This window comes from Phascolarctos cinereus, unplaced genomic scaffold, assembly GCF_003287225.1.
Source record: "Phascolarctos cinereus isolate Bilbo 61053 unplaced genomic scaffold, phaCin_HiC Scaffold_4;HRSCAF=312, whole genome shotgun sequence".
NCBI lineage: Eukaryota > Metazoa > Chordata > Mammalia > Diprotodontia > Phascolarctidae > Phascolarctos > Phascolarctos cinereus.
The window spans coordinates 481,912,580-481,933,176 of NW_027555847.1; the positions used below are offsets into that span (position 1 = coordinate 481,912,580).

The 20,597-nt window shown below is 38.2% G+C and overlaps 1 protein-coding gene across 1 annotated transcript in view; it reads left to right on the forward strand.

Annotated features, from left to right (window-relative positions):
* The window catches only part of PXDNL (peroxidasin like), a 510,805-nt gene that overhangs the window by 240,332 nt on the left and 249,876 nt on the right, over positions 1-20,597 (forward strand). Inside the window, 1 exon segment of the mRNA XM_020992584.2 lies at positions 6,148-6,219. Coding sequence (XP_020848243.1) covers positions 6,148-6,219 — 72 coding nt within the window.

Sequence of the window (20,597 nt, forward strand, 5' to 3'; positions counted from 1 at the left end):
ATCTTGACTCAATGGTATTTCTCACCCTGAGACATTACTTCTGTCCAGTCCCTTAGTGTGATTGCTGTTTTGAACAAGTTCAGTAACATTTGATAAGCTCCTGGTCAAGATTCTGCCTAGCCTTGATATCATCTATGTTAATGACATTGCTGCACAGAAACCTTACCCTGCCCAATCCAAGCTTATTCTTATCAAAGGCACTGTGCTATGTACTTCAGGGGATACACAGATCAGCAAAATATAATCACCATCCTCAAAGAGTTTGTAATCTAGTAAAAGATATGTGAGAAGACATGACTGTACTTCAAGGAAGAAATATAAGTGGCATATATATAAAATACATGGATTCAGGGGAAGAGATCACATTCAGATGGGGAGATAAGGGAAGGCTTCATGAAGGAAGTGGCATTTGAAGGAATGGATAGAATTTTAATAGGCATAGAGATTTTGGAAGAGAACATTCTAGATAAAGAGAATAGAATGAGTAGACAGAGACAGAGTTTAGGAAAACTGAGCATTTTCAGGGAACAATGAGTAGTTTTAATATAATCCTAGATATGGAGGACATCATTATAGCAAGCCTTGGAACTTGAAATGCATGTCCAGGTGCTGTGGGAGATAAGACTGAAAACATAATTTGGATCTATATTGTTGGAGACCTTAACTTCCAAACAATGGAGTGACACTGAATTTTTTATCTGAGTATTCACACAAAGCTGCTATTGAAAATGATTGATGAAGGATGGATTGCATTGGAGGGAGAATAGGCTGGAAGCAAGGAATCAGTTGGGAGGCAATTGCTATTGTCTCCCCCAAGTGAGAGATTATGGGAGTCTGAATCTGGGAAGTAGTTCTAGGAATGGAAAAGAGAAGCTATCTTTAAGACACCAGACAAATCAATTCTGTGAGAATTGTTGACTGATTAGACATAGGAGAGCAAAGCTGAAGGAGTCAAAGATGGTCGAGGGTTTTCAGCTTGAGTGTCTAGGAGAATGGTAGTATCAACATACAGGAGAGTTTTAGGAGAAACCACCTGAATTAAAAATCCCTGCCAGTTGAAGAGCTTTTATTTTTTTTTTCAGGCCTATCTTTATGTGTTGTCTCCCTGCATCAGATTGTAAGCTCTTTGAGGGCAAGGACTGTCTTTATTATTTTTTAAAACTGTATCTCCACTGCTTAGCACAATGCCTAAATAAATGTTTATTGGATTGGGATTGGATTGGTACTGAACTAGATTCAATTTAATTCAACAAACATTTATTAGAGACAAGGTGGTATAGAATCATGGATTTAGAGCTAGAAGAGACCTTAGAGAAGTTATTGAGTCCGACTGCTTCATTTTCTAGATGAAGAAGCTAAAGCCCAGAGGATTTAATGACTTGCTCAGGGTCACATAGCTAGTCAATGTCTGAAGAGGAATTTGAATCCAAATCTTCTTCACTTCACATCTAGTACCCCATCCCCTAAAACACACTGTCTTCACCCTCTAGATGAAGACTCAAATAATAGCATGATTTGGGAAAATGCTTTTTTTTTTTTTTAACATTTCTCAACCATAAGAATTTTGGTAGTCAGGTGACAGGGATTCAAACTTTAGAAAATCTTGTGATTCCTTCTGGTTCTTCTTACCCTGTTTCAGAAGGAAGAGATAGTCAATAGTAAGAAAAGATGCATTAAGGTTAAGTAGGACAGACAAAAATGGACCGAGGAGGAGAAGTGGAAAATCTTTAGAAGGGGAAAAAGCTATATCAACAGGCAAATATTTCATGACAAAGGAAATCCCTTGAGGAAAGGGAAGAAATCACAACAAATTTTGAAAGCCCCCATTGAAAAGGACAGTGGAGCAACTCTAGAAAAGTAATATGGGTTGAGGAATGAGAAATGGTGGTTACATTTTGAAATTAAGGAGATTGTTGCCAGCCTTGGAGAGAGCAGTTTCTAGGCTTTGGAATAAGATATGACATTGCAAGGGATTAAAAAATGAGTGAATGGTAAGGTAGTAAAGGCAGCCAGTGTAAACAACTCAGTGTAGGCCAGAAGTTCTTAATCAGGAGTTCATCAACTGAAATTTTCTTTATAACCATTTCACTATAATTGGTTTACTTTGTAATTTCATGTATTTTATGTCATGACTTTCAAAATGATATTCTGAAAAGGGGTCCATAGGCTTCACCAGAATGTCACAGGTATTTATGACACAAATAAATGTTAAGAACTGCTGTTCTAGGAGTTTGTCAGCAAAGGGGACAGATATAGAATGTAATGTAAAGAGATCATGGGGGAAGGTAAAAGTGTTTTTACCTTCCTTTTTACCTTCCAAAAAAAAGGGGTTTTCTTTGTTTGTTTGCTTGTTTTTAAAGGATGAAGTCTTTAATATATTTATCGTCAAGTAGGTAGGCATCATTAGGTGAAGAGAAATTGTAAATATGAGAGAAGGAATAATTAATTGGTGAGATAAGCTCCCAAAGTAGTTTGGAAAGAATGCATCAAGGGCACAAATATGCATTTAGCCTATAAAGCAGAAGGGCCATTTCATCTTCTGAGACTAGAACAGAGAAGAGGACAGATAAAAATAGAGAGTTTTCAAGGTATAGGATAGAAGAAATAAGGGAATTAATGACAGGTATCCTCCATTTTTTTCTCAGAATAGTAGGATATAAGTCATTTGCTGGGAAGAAGGGTGTGTGGATAGGAGTGTCTTGGCAACTTGAAGTGATAGTAAAAGGTTTTGAAAGTTGCGGTGGGGAGTATGCTAGAAGATCAATCAGGAATTAATATAAAGATGACTTGCAAAAGTCAAGGTTTGGTGGACATTAGGTAATAGATGATAGTGGTGGCCCATGTCTGTGGATCATCTAGACATAAATGGCTGAAAACAAGAGGAAAGTGGTTGAGTATAGTTTCAGTGGTTACCTCTAGGGTCAAGATTATCAAGGGAGTAACTTTAAACCAGAAGGTGTTACCTTCAGTAGTGTGTTGAACTGGGGAGACAGGATTGGATGGATTCACAGAAGGTTGTGAGTGAGAAGAAGCCTTGAGAGGAGTAAGGCAGAAGGAGAGATGGAAATATAGGATACTGAATCAGAGAAATTTCAGATATCATGACCATGGAAGTGAAATAGTCTTGGATGATGAATGCACGAAACATCATTTATTAATCTCTTAGAGGTCTTTGTTCCAGACATCATGCTAAGTGCCAGGGATACAGATACAAAAAGTGAGATGGTCTTTGACTTCAGGGAGCCCATAAGACAAACCATATGGGAAGGGGTGGACAAGGAAGTAGTCTGGGGAGTTATAAGGATAATGAATTGATCCACATGACATGCCTTTCCAGAAACAATTGTAGTTTTGATTTGATGGAGACCAGAGCAAAAGGTAGAAAGCAGGGATGGTTATATGGTAGGATGAGGAGGAAAAAGAGTGTTATAGGCGCAGCACTAAGGCAGATAAGATTGTCCAGATGACTGTTTTTTTTGGCATGTGAAGTTGATTTTATCTCAGGTTGGCCAGATATAGTAGGCTTGGTAAGTTTACTTTTGCTCAATTACCAGTCAAGATGACTGAAAATTGAGAGTACTAAAGCTAAGTGGATTGACTCCCTCAAGGAATGATTGAATTGCTGGATAAAAGAAATAGGAATGAGAGCTGGCTAGCTACAGGCTAGGGAAAATACCACATGAAAATAGCAATTCCAGGGGCTTCCTGTTGCCTCTGGGATAAAATATAAACTTTTCTGTTTAGCTTTCATAGCTAAACAGCCTTCATAACCTTTGTAGCCTTCATAACTTAGCCCCAACTTCTCTTTCTAGCTTCATTGGACACTGTTCCCCTTCCCACATTTTGTGTCTAGTCAGATTGGCCTTCTCCCAGCCCCTAACCCCGACACCATTTCTTCTTTCGGTGCCTTTGCACTAGTGGTCTATCGTTTCTGGAATGCTCTTGCTCCTTTTCTTTTAAGATGGAGCTCAAGAAGTACATTTCCAAAGTTGAGAAGATAAGAATGATTGCCTTATTAACCTTTATGATAGAAATCCAAACAAAGCTGTGCCTATTTTTAATTGATCACAAATTTCCTTAAGTACTATATTCTCCAACAATATAGATGAATAACAACTCAAATCATATATTAACACAATCATACATATATACTTTTTGAATGTTGGAATTAGGTTACTTATTCATGTTATTAACATTATGTAAAGTGACATTATATGGGGGAAATTCCTATTCCCAAAATAACCGGATCATTTTTTGTTTTAGCCTAGTGATTAATATAGGCACATTAGCTAAACACGGGAATTTGGATTTTCTGAATGTTTAATACATGTTATTAAGACATTGACTGATGCTGATAATTATCTGTTAAGATGAATATTGGCTGTGGTTAGAATTTTAATCATAGCATACACCAAAACACAAAATAAAATCCCAAGTGATGAGAAATGAACTTGGCAATACAGCTTGAGGTGTGAGATAGCAGTTTCAAATACTGTTTAGGGAAATATAGTATTTTGCCATTATCAGTGAGCCATGAGGTTGGTAGTTTAGGAAAGTATATGATTGTGGATCTCTAGGCTGTCTTATATAATTACATATAATGACTAAAGTAATCACATGCTCCATCAGCCAAAACATTTCTTCTGTTTTCCTAATCAGTCATACAACAAAAACAAAATAAACACTTTACATTGAGTTAAAAATAAACCTGCAAGCATTTAAGTCTGGCACGAGTCTGTTAGACATTAGAGAAGTCTAGAAATATGTGTGCCACTCCAATTAGTGGGCCTTATACATTTAGGAGCACATACCGCAATCAAATGAATTTGTAAGTTCTTCATATGTCTTTCGTGATTGAATAGTATAACTACATAAGGAATCATTTTTTGATCCAAGATCTCCAGCTAAACAATTTTTACAATTAATTAATTTTACAGTGATTTTTCAGCTTCGTACTATCTTTCCCAGAAAAACAGTGTGTGACTTTATAATGTATAATTATCAGACAGATGATTGTTAACTTTCATTTGTTAACCATTAGCAAAGCTTGCACGATCATGGCTATAGGATGATTTAACTATAACTTGTTCTCCTGGTCATATTTCACTTATCTCTGCCAGTCTTCCTTTTGCTTCCTGGCCTGCTAATTGTTTTATAATTATTGGGTGCAATCGAAGAACCAATATTTCTTCATCTCTGGTGAGACCCACTGTCAGCCAACTTTTTCTTCCAAGGCCCACTTCTGGTCTGTTCTGTCCTGTTCTATCCTTCTGTCTGTCTGGAAATTTAAAGCTAATAGGTGCTCTAGACTTTTGCCTTTGCCTATCTGTGTCTCTATAAGACGGCACAATAGAAAAAGAGCTTTGGATTTGGGTTTGAATCCCAACTTTGCCCTTGTAGAAGTCACTTTGTCTCCCTGGGCCTCAGTTTCCTCATCTGTAAAATGATTCAGTTGGACTAGTTGGCCTCTAAGATCCCTTTGAACACTGTGATCTATTATAAATCAATATGATTTATTAATGTCCATTCTCTCTTGAAAATTTCTGAAAATACAATGATCTTGTTCTTTGCGTTCATAGATAACTCATGATGTTTTTTGTCAGGGGGATGCTTAATGAATATTTTGAGAAGGTAGCATGATAATGTGGAAGGAACATTAGACTTAGGATGGAAAGTTAACATGTGATCTTAAGTATCTTTCAGCTTCTCCAAGATTTTTGTTTGTCTCAGTTACAATTTTCTTATCTGCAAAATGGGGACAATAACACTTGCACTAGTTGCCTCAAAAAGCTATTGTGAGGTTTAGATTCAACAATATGCAAAGTGCTTGATAATAATCAAGTACTTTACCCATGAGAGCTATTATGAACATGCTTTTATAAAGATTTTTATGGCTGGGGTCTTTTGTGTTTAATGTTTCGGTGTGGTCACATAAAACACAAAAATAAAGAATTTCCGAGCTTAATTAACTTTTTCAGTGAAATGATTTCTGTAGATCCCAAAGGCAACTAATAGAATGCCATTGGATAACATTCCCCAGCAGCATGATTAAGTTCCTATGTTTGATTACCATCTGGTCTGTTGAATAAAGCTACCATTATGTTGATGGAATATGGTTCTCACTCAAAAACGTTCTGTTTTCCACAGGCTTCTGAACAACAACCAAATCATGAAGATTTCCAGACATGCTTTTGAAGGGCTTGAAAACTTGCTCTATCTGTAAGTCACAGGAAAAATCAATGATCCTTCCCGGGGTGCTGAGTGATTGCCTTCTCCTCCTCTTCCTCTTCCTCTTCTTCCTTCTTTGAAAAGTAATGCATAATCTATTTGGGAAAATAAATTGTTACGTTACATTTCTCTTTCTCCAACATGTCCAAGACCCCCTTAGGTGGAAGTATGGTCTCCAGATCCCCATCTGAAAATCTTTGGGCCCATTTCTAATGAACCTTGTCTTGGTTTCCCAAACCTTAAAGGAAAAGAAACCAGAAGAGAAATTGTCAAATGCTTTACATTCATAGCTCACTAGACAAGCCTATTTCAAAATCATGCACATTAAAAAGAAAGAGTGGTGTAAAAAACACAGCCATCCTTGAAAAAACTTTCCTTCTAAACCTGGGGATGATAATAGAAGAAACAGCTTTGATGAGCCTGTATATGAACCAAGTTTGGGATCAATTAGTTTAAGAATATGACTACAGGGGACAGCTAGGTGGTGCAGTGAATAAAGCTCCGGCCTTAGAGTTAGGAGGACCTGAGTTCAAATCCAGCCTCAGACACTTTACACTTAGTAGCTGTGTGACCTTGGACAAGTCACTTAACCCCAATTACCTCACCAAAAAAAAAGAAAAAGAATGTGACTACAGACAATCATATTTCCCATCTATGACTGCCTTGAAAAGGGGGAGAAAAAGGAGCTCAAAATGATTACCAATGTAGTCTTATTTGCTTATGATAAGTGGATAGTGATAACATGTTTGCTATAAGGTAAAATTCTAGTTTTATTTTCTTATCACAAATTGCTTATTAGTAGGTTATGATGGAATATCATTACATGGAAAAGCTAGGGAAAAATGGAAGAATATCAAAAGGAAATCAGAATGATGTGATTCTGTTGGAGAGAGAAATATAATTGGCTTTCACTATTATCATAATATTATTTGAAGGCCAATAAACATGCAGCTTTAAAAAAAAGCACTTTCTCCTCTAGTTTCCCCTTGCTCCACTTTATCATGTGTTAGAATTTTCCTTAAACACTTGGCATTTCTATCACTCTCCAGCCTACTGTGTCAAACCCCAAAACTCCTCAGGCTAGTATATAAGACCTCACACAAGCACCTCACCATTTTTATTCCTTATTCCTCCCCCAGATACTGTGATACAGTTGAGGTGATATTTGTTGTACCCTAATGCATCTTAACTCATGGTCAGCCCAAAGACTTTTTAGATTGCATTGCATGTATATGCTTTCCCCCTCTCCACCAAACCATATCTTTTATCTCTTTCAAAACCTAACTCAAAACTAATCTCCAGAAAGCCTTTCACAACTGAGCAGTCCAGACTGCTCTATTCTTTCCTCGAGTCATGTTTAGGATGCCTCAGAACTTAAATATATTCCCTTTGTACAGTATTTCATTTCAGTGCAATTCAACAAATATTTTAGGACATCTGCTAAAAATGGGGCCTCTGGTAGGCACTTGGGACAAAAAGATGAGCAAAGATACAGCTACTGCTTTCGAAGAATTTATAATCTAATAAGGGAAGTGAGGCCGTGTGAAAACAAATAAAATAAAAAGTTATAATGATATAAGATTTATTCTATAATCTATGATAGTAGGGGTCAAATAGAAAGCTTTGAAAGTTTTGAGGAGGGAGGGATGGATTAATTGCTATCAGGGAGTACCTCTTGGAGGAAGTTACCCCTGAAATGGGCCCTGAAAGAAAAGAAAAATTTCAATAGATAGAAATGTGGAAATTGTCCAGCTTGGGCATAATACGCACTTTGAGCTCACTGTCTCATTTGGAGTACACAGAGGGTGGTTGATTATTTGGATCCTAGGGATAACCTTATGGTTGACTGCTCCAAACATGAAATCTCATAAGCTTCAGCTGATATGCTTCCCCTTACCAATCAGCCAGCAGACCCAATTAACTTTCAGAAAAGACATTTACTCTACTGGCATATCAAGAACAGAAGTTATCCTACCCCAACCCCAGAAACAAGGAGCACGCCTCCCACACAGACACATGGAGTATAGAGTGGACATGGCAGAGAGTGGGCATGAACTTAAAGTACGGCGGTGGCAAAGTACATGATATGACCAAGGCAATGAACAACTCTGGAGTGGCAGGGCCTCAGTGCCCATTCTTTTGCTGGAGAGTCATCACAAAGTTCACTGAAGGACAAGATGTCATTCTCCCGCCACCAACTGCCTATTGTACATCTAGAACTGGGTGTCCTGTAGACATCTTTAACTAAATATGTCAGTCAGTCAGTCAGTCAGTAGCCATTTATAAAGTACCTGCTATGTGTCAGGCAATGAGTTATGTACTGGGGATACAAAAAAAGGCAAAAGACAGTTTTTGCCTTGAAAGAGCGCCAAGTCTAAAGGGGAAGGAAGCAAGCAGACAAAAATATTCAGACAAGCTATATACAGGAGAAATAGAAAAATAATTAAAGGAGGGAAGACACTAGATTTAAGAGGGGTTGGGAAAGGCTTCCTGTGGAAATTGGGATTTTAGTCGGGACCTAAAGGAAGGCGGGGAAGCCGGTTGGTGGAGTTGAGGAGGAAGGGTGTTCCAGGAATGGGAGATAGCCAGAGAAAATTCCCAGAGCTGAGAGGTGGAATGTCTTGTTCATGGAACAGCAAAAGCAGCCCGTGTCACTATGTGGAAGATCACATTCACAGCTGAGTGGAGGATGGACTGAGTACCTGGGAGGGAGTTTGGTATAAAGAAGATTGGAAAGGTAGGAGGGAGCTAGGTTATTAAGGGCTTTGAATGTCAAACAGAGCATTTTGTATTTGCTCCTGCATGTGATAGGGAACCACTAAAGTTTATTGAATGGGGTGGGGTGGGGGTGGAGGCCATGATCAGACCTGTCACTTTTGTGGCTGAATGGAGGATGGATGGCAGATCTACCAGCTGGCTATTACAGTAATTCAGGTGTGAGGTAATGAAAGCCTGTTCAGAGTGGTGGCAGTGTCAGAGGAGAGAAGGGGGTATATTTAAGAGATATTGTAAAGGTGAAATAAACAGGATTTAAAAGCAAATTGTATGTAGGAGGTGAGAGATAGTGAGAAGTTAAGAATGACACCTTGGTTGGAAGCCTGAGGGACCTGAGGATGGTATTACCCTCTACAGTAATAGGGAAGTTAGAAGGACAGAAGGATTTAAGGTGAAAGGGAAAGTTTTGTTTTGATCATATTGAGTCTAAGGTATTTACTGGCCATCCTTAGGTGGGGCATAGTACTTTGGGTAGGTAGGAGGCACAGTGGATAGAGTGACTGGCCTGAAGTCTGGAAGACTCCTCTTCCTGAATTCAAATCCTAATTTTGGAGAGAGCAGTTTTGGCAGAATGATGAGGTTGGAAGCAGGATCATAAGGGGTTAAAAAGGGAGTGAGAGAAGAGAAAGTGGAGGCACCTATTGTAGATGACTTTTTCGAGGATTTTAGCTATAAAGGGCAGGAGAGGTATAGGATGATAGTTATCAGGAATGCAAGGATCAAATGAGGATTTTTTGAGGATGAGGGAGGTGTGGGCATGTTGGTAGGCGGTACGTAATGAGAAAGTAGATAGGTAGAGACTGAAAATAAATGGAAGAGTGGGGATGACAGAGGGATGGATAGTAAAATAATGAGGGAGGAATAGTAGGATTACCTATTAACTTGTAGGTTGAGATTGTGTAACATAAATTTGTAGAAGGCCCACTTACACAGTTGTGTGATTTTCTACACCTTTTGTTGAATGGATGAAGAGCAGGGTTTGGTAAAGGAAGGCAGAGGCAGAGGTGGAGAGCAAATAGATTATGGTGAGATAAGGGGATTTTGGAATTCTGAAACATGGAGGTGGTACATTGCTGGGTGATGGCAAGAAGAAGGGTATAGCCAGAACTGAAAGACCTGGAATGCTCTTCCTCTTCATCTTTACCTCCTGGCTTCTCTGGCTTCCTTCAAGTACCAGTTAAAATCTCACCTTCTACAGGAAAGCCTTTAATGATTCCCTTTAATTCTAGTGCCTTCCCTCTGTTGATTATTTCAAGTTTACCCTGTATGTATCTTGTTTGTACACAGCTGTTCACATATTTTCTCCCCCATTAGATTGTGAGCTCCTTGAGAGCAGGAACTGTCTTTTACCTTTTTTTGGTTTTGGTATACCCAGTGCCTGGCACATAGTAGCTGCTTAATAAATGTTTCTTGACTGACTTACTGATGAAAAGGAGTGCAGAGTACAAGGGCTGTGGTCTCTTTTACATAGGGCCACATTGCTTCCCTTCAGATACCATTAGCATAAACCAGTAGCCAAGCGAATGATTGAGGCTAAGACCTTTTGTGAAGATGTTCCCAGTTCCAGCTACACAGTCAGTGTAAATGGCTTCTCTTAATCATGTGGTTAGCCAAGGAGAACCGGTTACAGAATATATGTGCACACTCCTTAGTTTCTCCAAGACACTTACTGTGAATCATCATGATTCTCTGGAAGCCAGCTCTCCAGCCTCTCTGCCCTGGGAATTGGCATCAACTGAGCACACTGAGGCATTTTTATGCATGTACCAGTCCCTCTGTTACAAGTGAACATCTGATCTGAAAACATCCTCATTGCTAAGCACCATTGCAACAGCTCAACATCCATTTAATGATATTTTCCCCTTTAATCATTTTGCATCACAGCAAAGGTAATTTAATGTTTTAAGTCTTGAAGTTTTCTGTAACTGCTGGATTGATTCTGTAGTTCGTAACTTACGATATTATCTTTGCTTTTTGTTCCTTCTTCTCACTGATTCTTTTTTTTGGTCACAGTGACAGAGATTATGAGCATTTATCAGCAAAAAATACAGAATTTTACTAGATACCCTAAAACACATAGAAAGTTTAAAACTTTTATGTTGATTCTATGTTTTTGACCTTTTATTCAAAACTGTCATTACTGACAGTATTAACAATGTGTGTATCATTTTTACTGGTTTCCCTTCCATTTCCTCCAGTGCCTTCCTCTATCAGTTATCATCTTTTCTTGCCTTTTCAATCTTTTCCACTACATTGGCATCATTTTCTCTTCCTCCTCCTCTTCTTCATTTTCATTCTTTTTTTAAGTGTTTATTAAGGAATTTTTACTTCAAAAGTATAGCAAGAACAAACATACCAGTATTCCCTCAACATGTGTGGTAGAATCCCCCACTATACCTTTTAGTCTCTGGGCAGGGGAGGAGAATTGGGTACACAGTCTAACTCAGTTACTGTATAGCATTAGCACCATTAAATTCCAAGTCCAAAAAGAGGTCTCCATCTACTCCCCCCCCCTTATTTCCTGGGATCCTGCCTTTCTTAGGGGTTCCTTACTGGGTTGGTGGTAATACCTAGCCTGAATTCTGAGGTCTCCATGGTTCTAGCTCCTGATTCTTGGACTCCCTGAACCTATAACTTAATTGGATGAATAAAACAAGACCAAAATCCTGAGCCCATTTCTTGGGTCCTAAGGAGGGAGGAAGGAGTCTTTATACCTTTCCTCAATTAATACATAATGCTACTCAGTGAGTGAACTAGTCCTTCATCTCTGGACATTGTTGGAAGAGAGAGGCCCTTTTCCTCTTCTTACAAACATGTGCAAGTCTTTCCTATTCCCCCCCAAAAAAACCAAAATCAAACCCAACAATCTTTCCCTTAAACTTGTTGCAACCTCAGACTACCAACTTGTGTTTCTCCTTTGCTTATCCTACAAACTTCTTGAAAGAGTAGTCAACATTGCCATTGCATGACACTCATTGCTTACTCACTTCTCAACCTACTAAGGTCTTATTTCTGTCCCTAGCCCTTGAACTCGCCTACTCTTTAAAAGGTCACTATTAAATCCTTAATTTGAAGATCCAAAGGCCTCTTAGTCCAAATCCTCTGTGTCCTAACTACAGTATTTAACACTGTTAATTCTTTTTTTTTAAAAAGTTTTTATTGATGTCTTTTGTTTATTACATCATCATAGTTTTCCCCAGTATCCCTTCCACTCTTCCTCCCAGAGAGCTACCCCATATAACAAATAGTATTTTTTAAAGACAGAATCAATAAGAACAAGTCAACAACAAATCAAAGAAAAAGAAGTGAAAAAAAAGTATAACTGATCAACACATTAAAAAATTCCCAAAACATGCAATGTCCAACACCTGTGAACCTCTCACCTCCACCAAGGAGTGAGATGGAAGTGTCCTCTCATATTTCTTCTTTTGAGTTATCCCTATTTTTCCATGATTTTGCAACAGACATGTTTAATTCTCAAAACTCCTCCTGTTTTGTTTGTTTGTTGGTTTTTGCTTGTTTTTTTAAGGGCGCAGATCTTTTTTAGTCTAGCTTTTTTTTTTTGCCTCTTTTCCTTCCTCCAAATGTTGATGTTCCCCACGCTTTGTTTTTAGCCCTTTTTTTATTTTTCTCTACATTCTCCTCCTTTAGGTGAGAGTCTCCATATGCATGGGTGGATGGATGGGATCTATCCTCTGTAACTTCTATTTCCATACCTTTCAAGGTATTCATAGCTAGTGAGTCTGTCCCAAGCTCCCAATCAGCATTTCCAGCTATCTTCTGCGTATCTCCACCTACTTATGTTATCTCCAACATTTCTAAAATAAAATCACATTAGAATGTAACCTCCTTGAGCTCAAGGGACAGATTTTGTTTTTGTCTTTGTATCCCCAGTGCCCAGCACTAGGTCTTGTGTATTGTAGGTACTTAATAAATGTTTGATTAATTGAATGGAAATAAATTCAAGGCTCAACTTAAAATATTTCCTCCAAGGTCATCAATAACATCATCATCATCTTCTTTAGCATTTGTACAATGCTTTAAGATTTGCGAAGCACTTTATATATTTTATCTAATTTGATCTTCTCAACAGCCCTGTGAGGTAAGTGCTATTATTGATTCCAGTTTACAGATGAGGAAACTGAGGTAAAGAGAGGTTAAGTGACTTCTCCAGGGTCATACAGCTAATAAGTGTCTGAGGCAGGATTCAGACTCAAGCCTTTCTGACTTCAAATCCAGCTCACTATCTGCTGGTCCACCTACCTGCCATTAAACCTTTCTTGACTTCTTTTCTAACTTCCTTCTCCCCAAAACTATAATTTTTCCACACTCCAAAGTAACATATACATTTTCTCTTCATTATAACTTCAGAATATATCGGAATTTATGGTTGTTTGGGAATAGTTATTTTTATTAATGTTCATGTCTTACCTTTCTCATTAGATTATATGTTCCATATGACCAATATTGTGTGAGATACTTTTTTATTTAGCATAGGACAAAACAAAATTCTGTGTGAAGTCTCTTAGAGGGAAGGTCATCATAGGAAGTTTCTTGGTAGAGATGATATTTTTGGTGGGTTTCCCAGTTTGGGCAGGAATTCACCAGATGAAAAGCAAAAGAGAGGACATTTGTGGCATAGCAAACAGTGAGACTAAAGATACACAGGTGGTACAATACAGAACAGGTCTGGGGAGGAGAAACATATCCTGGAGGGTGGTGTGTATGGAGGAGAGTGGTGTGAGATAATATTGCAAAGGTAGAGCAGCTCCAGATGGAGGATGATCCTTGATTCCAGGCAAAGGAATTTCAACTTTACTAATTCGGCAATAGGGAGACCTGGAAGATTTTTGAGGAAAGGCATTCCACGACCAGATCTATGCATAGTAAAGATTATTTTAGCTGGTATTCTGGTATGAAAAATATGTTGGAAGAAAGAGAGTGAAAGTGGAGAGACTAGTCAAGAAGTTGTTGCCCCAGTTCAGATGGCTAAGGGAGGCAAACGTGCCTCAGGGTGGTGGCAGAGGGAGGACAGAGGAGGAAATGAATGTGTGAAAGGAGTCAGGAGGAGAGTTTATAAGACTTGGTGCCTGATTATATGAGAAATCAAGGACAGCAAACAGTCAAAAAGAGCTACAAGGCTTCAGTATGGAAAACTGAGTCAACAGTGATGCAATAAATTGAAATAATGAAGTCAGAGAGAGGAGCTGGTTGAGATGACAAGCTCAGTTTTGGACATGTGGAGTTCAAAGGTCATCTCAGTGGAACGTCCCAGTAGGCAGATCGAGATCTGGGTCTGGAGCTCAGAAGAGAGGCAAGGCAACACACATTTAACAAGCACTTACTATGTGCCAGACACTGTATTGAGTGCTGAAGATACAAAAAGAGGCAACAGACAGACCCTGCCCTCAAGGAGCTTACAATCCAAAGGAGGAAGAAAACGAACAGAAAAAAGATGAAAGGGAAAGGAAAGGGGGCAATTGGTGTTAAGGTCTAGAGAGTCAGAGGTAGAGAAGAGAAGGGAAACAAGGTATGGCCTGGGGCTTTTACCAAAATGCAGGCCCCTGGAGGAAATCCCCAATGTGAGAAGTGGGCCAGAATGATGGAAAGGTGTTCCCTCTGGCCATCCTTCATTCCCTCTAGGGCTCTGCTTCTGACTCCTCAGACTTTGTCACCACTCCTCAGCTACCTTTTCATCCTGAAGATTCAGAAGCAGATCCACAAAATGAATGAAGGAAGGTCAGTCTAGAGACACAAGTTTAGGAATCATCTTCACATTGTTGAGGCTGATGAGAGAATGAATGAAATTAGTGAAGGAATTAATCTAGATAAAAGAGAAGAGGGCCAAAAGTTGATTCTCAAGAAACATACTAATTAATGTAATAATCAATGGTATGACCAGGACTAGACCACAAATCTCCTTACTTGTTTTTTTTTTGCTTTATATTATGTCTTGCTATTTTCTCTCAATGGAAAGAAAAACAGAGTCATTACCCTCTGTTGTGATTTTCACTTAATTTTTATCTCATCTACTTTTCTCCAGATGATCTTAAGGAAATTAATTCAATTAATTAATTTGATTAAAAACACCCTTTCCGATAATCTTAATCCCAATATTACTAATATCTGTAATACAGACTCTTATCTTCTTTATCTTTTATTCTCCCATTTTAAAGATCCCTACTTTAAAAAGAAGAAAGTTAAGGACAGTGTGAAGAGGGAAATTAGCCATGATACTGCAAAAACAGAGATGACCAAGTATTAACAGTTTGTAATAATATTTATGAGGGTATTATTTCCAAATAGATTGTAAGAGCATGGGACCAGAAAGAGAATAATTTATCTTACCTGTGTATGAATTTTGTCAGTGAAAATAATGGCAATGTCTATAGTTTGGCTAAAACTGAAATAACCCCTCTTCAGCCTCCAGAACTATCTCTATAAACATCTGCTTTCATTAACTTAAAGAATACATAGGACCAGTATTAAAAGCTTTGGGAAGTAAATGCTAGACTAAAAACATCTAGTAAATAATGTAATAACAATAATTAGCTTTAATATAGATTATTAAGGTCTATAAAACACTTTACAAATGTCTTATTTGATCCTCACAATTATTATTTCCATTTTATAGATGGAGAAACTGAGGCTGAGAGAGGTTAGGTGATTTGTCTAGGGTTACACAGTTAGTAAGTGTTTGAGGCTGGATTTGAACTGAGATCTTCCTGACTGCAGGTCCAGTGCTCTATTCATTACACCATCTTGCTGCCTCAGTTACTTAGCTAATAGAAATTAAAAAAAAAAACAAACAACCAACCAATGAACAAACAAAAACAACAACAAAAAAAACCTAATACAGATCTAAAAGCTGGCCCAAAGTACCACAGAATTGCCTTCTCTTTAATTTCTTGTATTGTCTGTGTTTTTTTTTTAAATCAAGAATTGCTAAAAATCAACAAACAAGAATACAATGATCACCATTAAAACTTCAGTAATCTTGTATTCCAGGAGAGGCAAGCTTTGGTTTGACTAAAAACAATCCATCTTTTGTTTATATGTCACCTTCATTTATTAATGTACACCTTTTCCTGCAGCAATTTGGAAGGCTATTCTTTGTAATAAAAAATAAAAAGATAATAAAAGAAATCAGTTCAGCAAAAGCAGTTAACAAATTAACAGAATCTGAGAGTATATTTAATATTCCACATGCATATATCGTCCTCCTCCCCAACCTAAAAAAGGGGAGAATGTGTATTTTCTCATCTTTTCTTCAGGGCCAAACTTGTTTATAATAATTACACAGCATTTGGTTTTATTTTGTTGTGTTTCCTTTTGCATTATTATAGTCACTGTGTATACTGCTTTCTTGCTTCTGCTTGCTTCACTCTTAATCAGTTCATATAAATCTTCCCATCCTTCTTCATATTTTTCACATTGGTTGTTTCCATTACCTTTGGACCACAGTTTATTTAGCAATTCCCCAATTAATGGGCATCTAGTTTGTTTACAATTTTTTGCTATCGAGAAAAAGGATGCTATAAACACAGTGGCGTATATTCAACCAGTCAGTTAGTAAGCATTTAATAAACACTGAATTTGTGAGAGGCACCATATGGTTAAGTGCTGGTGTTATAAAGAAGGCAAAAACACACTCTTTACCCTGAAGGGGCTCACATTCTAATTCTGTGTGTGTGTGTGTGTGTGTGTGTGTGTGTGTGTGTGTGGTGGGGAAAAATATGTGAACATTTATGTACTTATAGGCAGTAAATGGGAGGTGCTCTCAGAGTTCAGTTTTGGACACATGGAGTTAAAGATGTCTGTGGGATATCCGGTTTGAGATGTTAAGTCAGGAGAGAGGTTAGGACTAGACAAAACTAAGAAACCTCAGCATATAGGTGATAGTTGAATCCATGGTAACTGATGCAAACATCAAGTAAAATAGTATAAAAAGAGAAGAGAAGAAAGTCCAATACTGAGAGCCTTGCGAACTCCTATAATTAATAGGCATGACTTCCATGATTATCCAATAAAGGAGACTGAGAAGGAATGGTCAGACAGGTAAAAAGAGAACTAAGAGAGAGCAGTGCCATGAAAATTTAGGGAGAAGAGAGTATCAAGGAAAACAGATATTAACAATATCAAAGGCCACAGAGAGGTCAAGAAGGATGAGGAGTGAGAAAAGGCCTTAGATTTGGCAATTAAGAGATCACTAGTAACTTTGGAGAAAGCAGTTATGGTTGAATAATGAGGTCAGAAACCAGACTTCAGAGAGGTAAGAAGAGAGTGAGAAGAAAGGAAATGGAGGATCCTGTTGTAGATGGCTTTCCCAAGGAGGTTAGCCCCAAAAGGGAGGAGAGACATGAGATGACATGATGAGATGGATGAATCAAGGGAAGGTTTTTTGTTATTTTTGGCAAGGCAATTGGGGTTAAGTGACTTGCCCAGAGTCACACAGCTAGTAAGTGTTATGTGTCTACGGCCGGAGTGGGCCAGTACTCTATCCCCTGTGCCATCTATCCGCCCCCACAAGGGAAGGTTTTTGAAGACTGGGAAGACATAGATATGTTTGTAGGTGGTAGGAAAACAGCCAATAGACAAGGAAAGAATGAAGATAAGTGAAAGAGTGGGGATGTTAGAGGGGACAAAATCCTGCAAAGACAGGATGGAATGGGATCACTTGTGCATGTAGAGGGATTTGACTTGGGTTACCTTTTCCTATGAGGTGGGTGAAGGAGGAGAAAATGGAAGGAAACCTCTTCTTCTTGCCATACCATCTTGGATGAGAGGGAATTCTTGGCAAATATACTCATTTTTTTCAGTGGAGTATGAGGTAAGGTTTTCAGCTTAGAAGATGGGAGAGTAGAAGCCATGAGTGATTTGAGGAGGGATGAAAAGGTTTAGGAGGCACTGTGGTGAGTGGTATAATAAGACAATTAGGGAGGTGTAAAAGGGATTGCCTTGCCTTCCTGGGGGCCAAGTTGAGATTATGTATCATAAATTTATATGACCATTTATATAACCAGTTTCATAGTTTTCTCCAGCTTTATTCAGTAGATCATATGTAGGAATGAAGGCTTGGTGGGAGTAATCTAAGACTGAGGCTTGTTAGAGCAAGATCTTTCATAGGGAAAAAGTGTCAAGGACTGGAAAGAAGAGGACAGTGTAGAGTTGAATTGGTTTACCAAGAGGTCAATATGCAGAAGGGAGGGGAATTTCACTAGTACAGAGGTGCCAGGCGTTAGTTTTGAGACCATAAAAATGAAAAATATATAGTCCCTACCCTCAAAGTGTTTATAGTCTGATGGAGGTAATATGGCTTACATACAAATATTATGATCTAAGGTTGAATACTCAGTAACCTCTCTTCCTTCAAGGTTCATTCTACCATATTTATCACCCAGTCATGATTCTGGTGGCTCTTGTCTACCTACCTGGAAAACATGCTTTTTTCTTCTTCAGTTAGTTCAGTGACTTGCTCACATTCTTTCTCTCCCTACAAATTCTGCTCTCATAGGAGGGGACTTTGATATAAACACCCTAATCTCACCATTCCTGATTTACTCATTTGCCGTTACTTATTTCTCAACCTACTTAGCCACATACAAAAATAGTCATACCTTTGACCTTATCGCACACAAATGCACCATTTCCATTTTCGTTAGCCGAGACTCCCTTATTTGATCAAAATTTGTTGTCATTCAACCTTTTCTTCTGCCTTGCAATCACAAAACTTGTTCTTCATGTTTATAACTTTCAATCTCTTTACTCTTCATTTCTTTCTCAGGCCATCACCCCTGTACTGGTTAAATTCTTCTCCCTTCCACATATTGACTTCTTGGTGAACCAATTTAACTCTGCACTGTCTTCTTCTCTCTAATTCCTTGACATTTTATCCCTATCAGTGATTTTCCATTTCCCTTATTTCTTCTCTACCTTTGTCATTATTTCAACAAGTATTTTGCTGAATAAAGATTTATTAGATACTCCTTATTTTCCATTCATTGTGCCTTCTCAGCCTTCTTTTTCTCTTTCTACTATCTCCCTGATTTTTCTCCTCTTGTTTTCTTTTCCCTTGCTTTCCTTCATCATTCCTCTTTGCTCTCCCTCTCTCACCTTATTCATCTCATTATGAAACACATAACATTGTTCACAGTAGGTACTTAAATTCTATTGGATTGAAGTATTTGTTGGTTAGAAATATTTGGGTTATGTCTACATGATTCTATCAGACCCAACAAAACAAAAATTTTAGTTATGTCAATAAAGGCAAATTGCCCTAGTAGAGCCATCTGATTTGATTGTCAAGATAGACTAGATAATAGGACCAGCCATTTTGAGGTCTGGGTATTTCTCTCAACCAAATTGGATCAACCTTGTGACAAATTCTGTTGATCTCTTAGTAACTGAATTCCAAATGGCTAGCCAGGCAGCTTAATGCAGTCCCAGATAAGGTTTATTATTCCAAAACAAAGCTCAGTCCAAGGAAGGATGGAGCACCAGAAGACAGAACACAAGGTAGGAGTCAGCAGAGACAAAATAAAGCAAGTCTTCTCTATTGGAGGGAAATATTCACAATAAGAAGGGCAGCAGGGGATGATGGAGGGAGATAGGTTTGTTGGAGACCTGATGAAAGAGGCTCCAAAAACCAGTAGAGAGTTAGTAGGGAATGGGGACCTGTGGTGCAGATTAAGGTTTGGGAACTTGTGCTTATTCATGCTGGAGGGAACACCTGAGGCTCTGGGCTGGTTGATATTCAGACTCCCTAAAGGTGCATACAGCTGTTGCTGCTGGCCTTCCTTTGAGGAGATGAATCAATGGATCTCAGACTTCCCAGTGGTTTCTTAGACAGGTGGGGAAAGGAGGCTACTGAGGTCCTTATACCTGGCCCCTTCTCAAATTATGGAACCTCTTTGACTGTTGTGAGCTGTTGTTCAATTGGAGAGTTAGCTTACATGGTTTCATCTAATGTTGTTCATTTCATCTCTAGGAAGCTATTCAGCTTTACTTTCTTAAAAATGGCAGTAGTTCATGAGTGACAATATAAAAATCATAGCAAAAATGCTGTAATATTTCTGAAAGAAAATGTTTGATTGTGGAATTAAAATGCATCTTACAACATTTGACAGAAGTCAATAAAACCTTGGGCAGAAATCAAGATGTATACTGGCAGAAGTACTTTTATAGTTAGTTTCTGGGCTATAGAACACACAAAAGGAAAATTATGCTCTTAGTTCTTCAGTCTTATTTCAGTTCTAAAATTCAGCTAACCTTAAGTGAACCAATATTCCAGAGCACACCCTCTTAACAATTGTACTTTTCCTTGTGAAGCTGAAAGCACAATTTGTCCTAAGATTTTTTTTTCATTTGTTTTTGCCTAAGGGAAAATAGATTATATGTTTTGGATCAGAAGATATTTAGTATTTGGTGAGGGCAGTGGACGGGCACTAAGGAACGCATTTATGTTAGGAAAAGATGTGCTTTGTTGTGTACTTGGCAGCGTGCAACTACAATTCAGTGGTATATTTGGTCCAGTGAAAATTAGCTTTAGGAAGATACATATCCTATAATTAAAATGGGCAAGGCATGGAAAACTC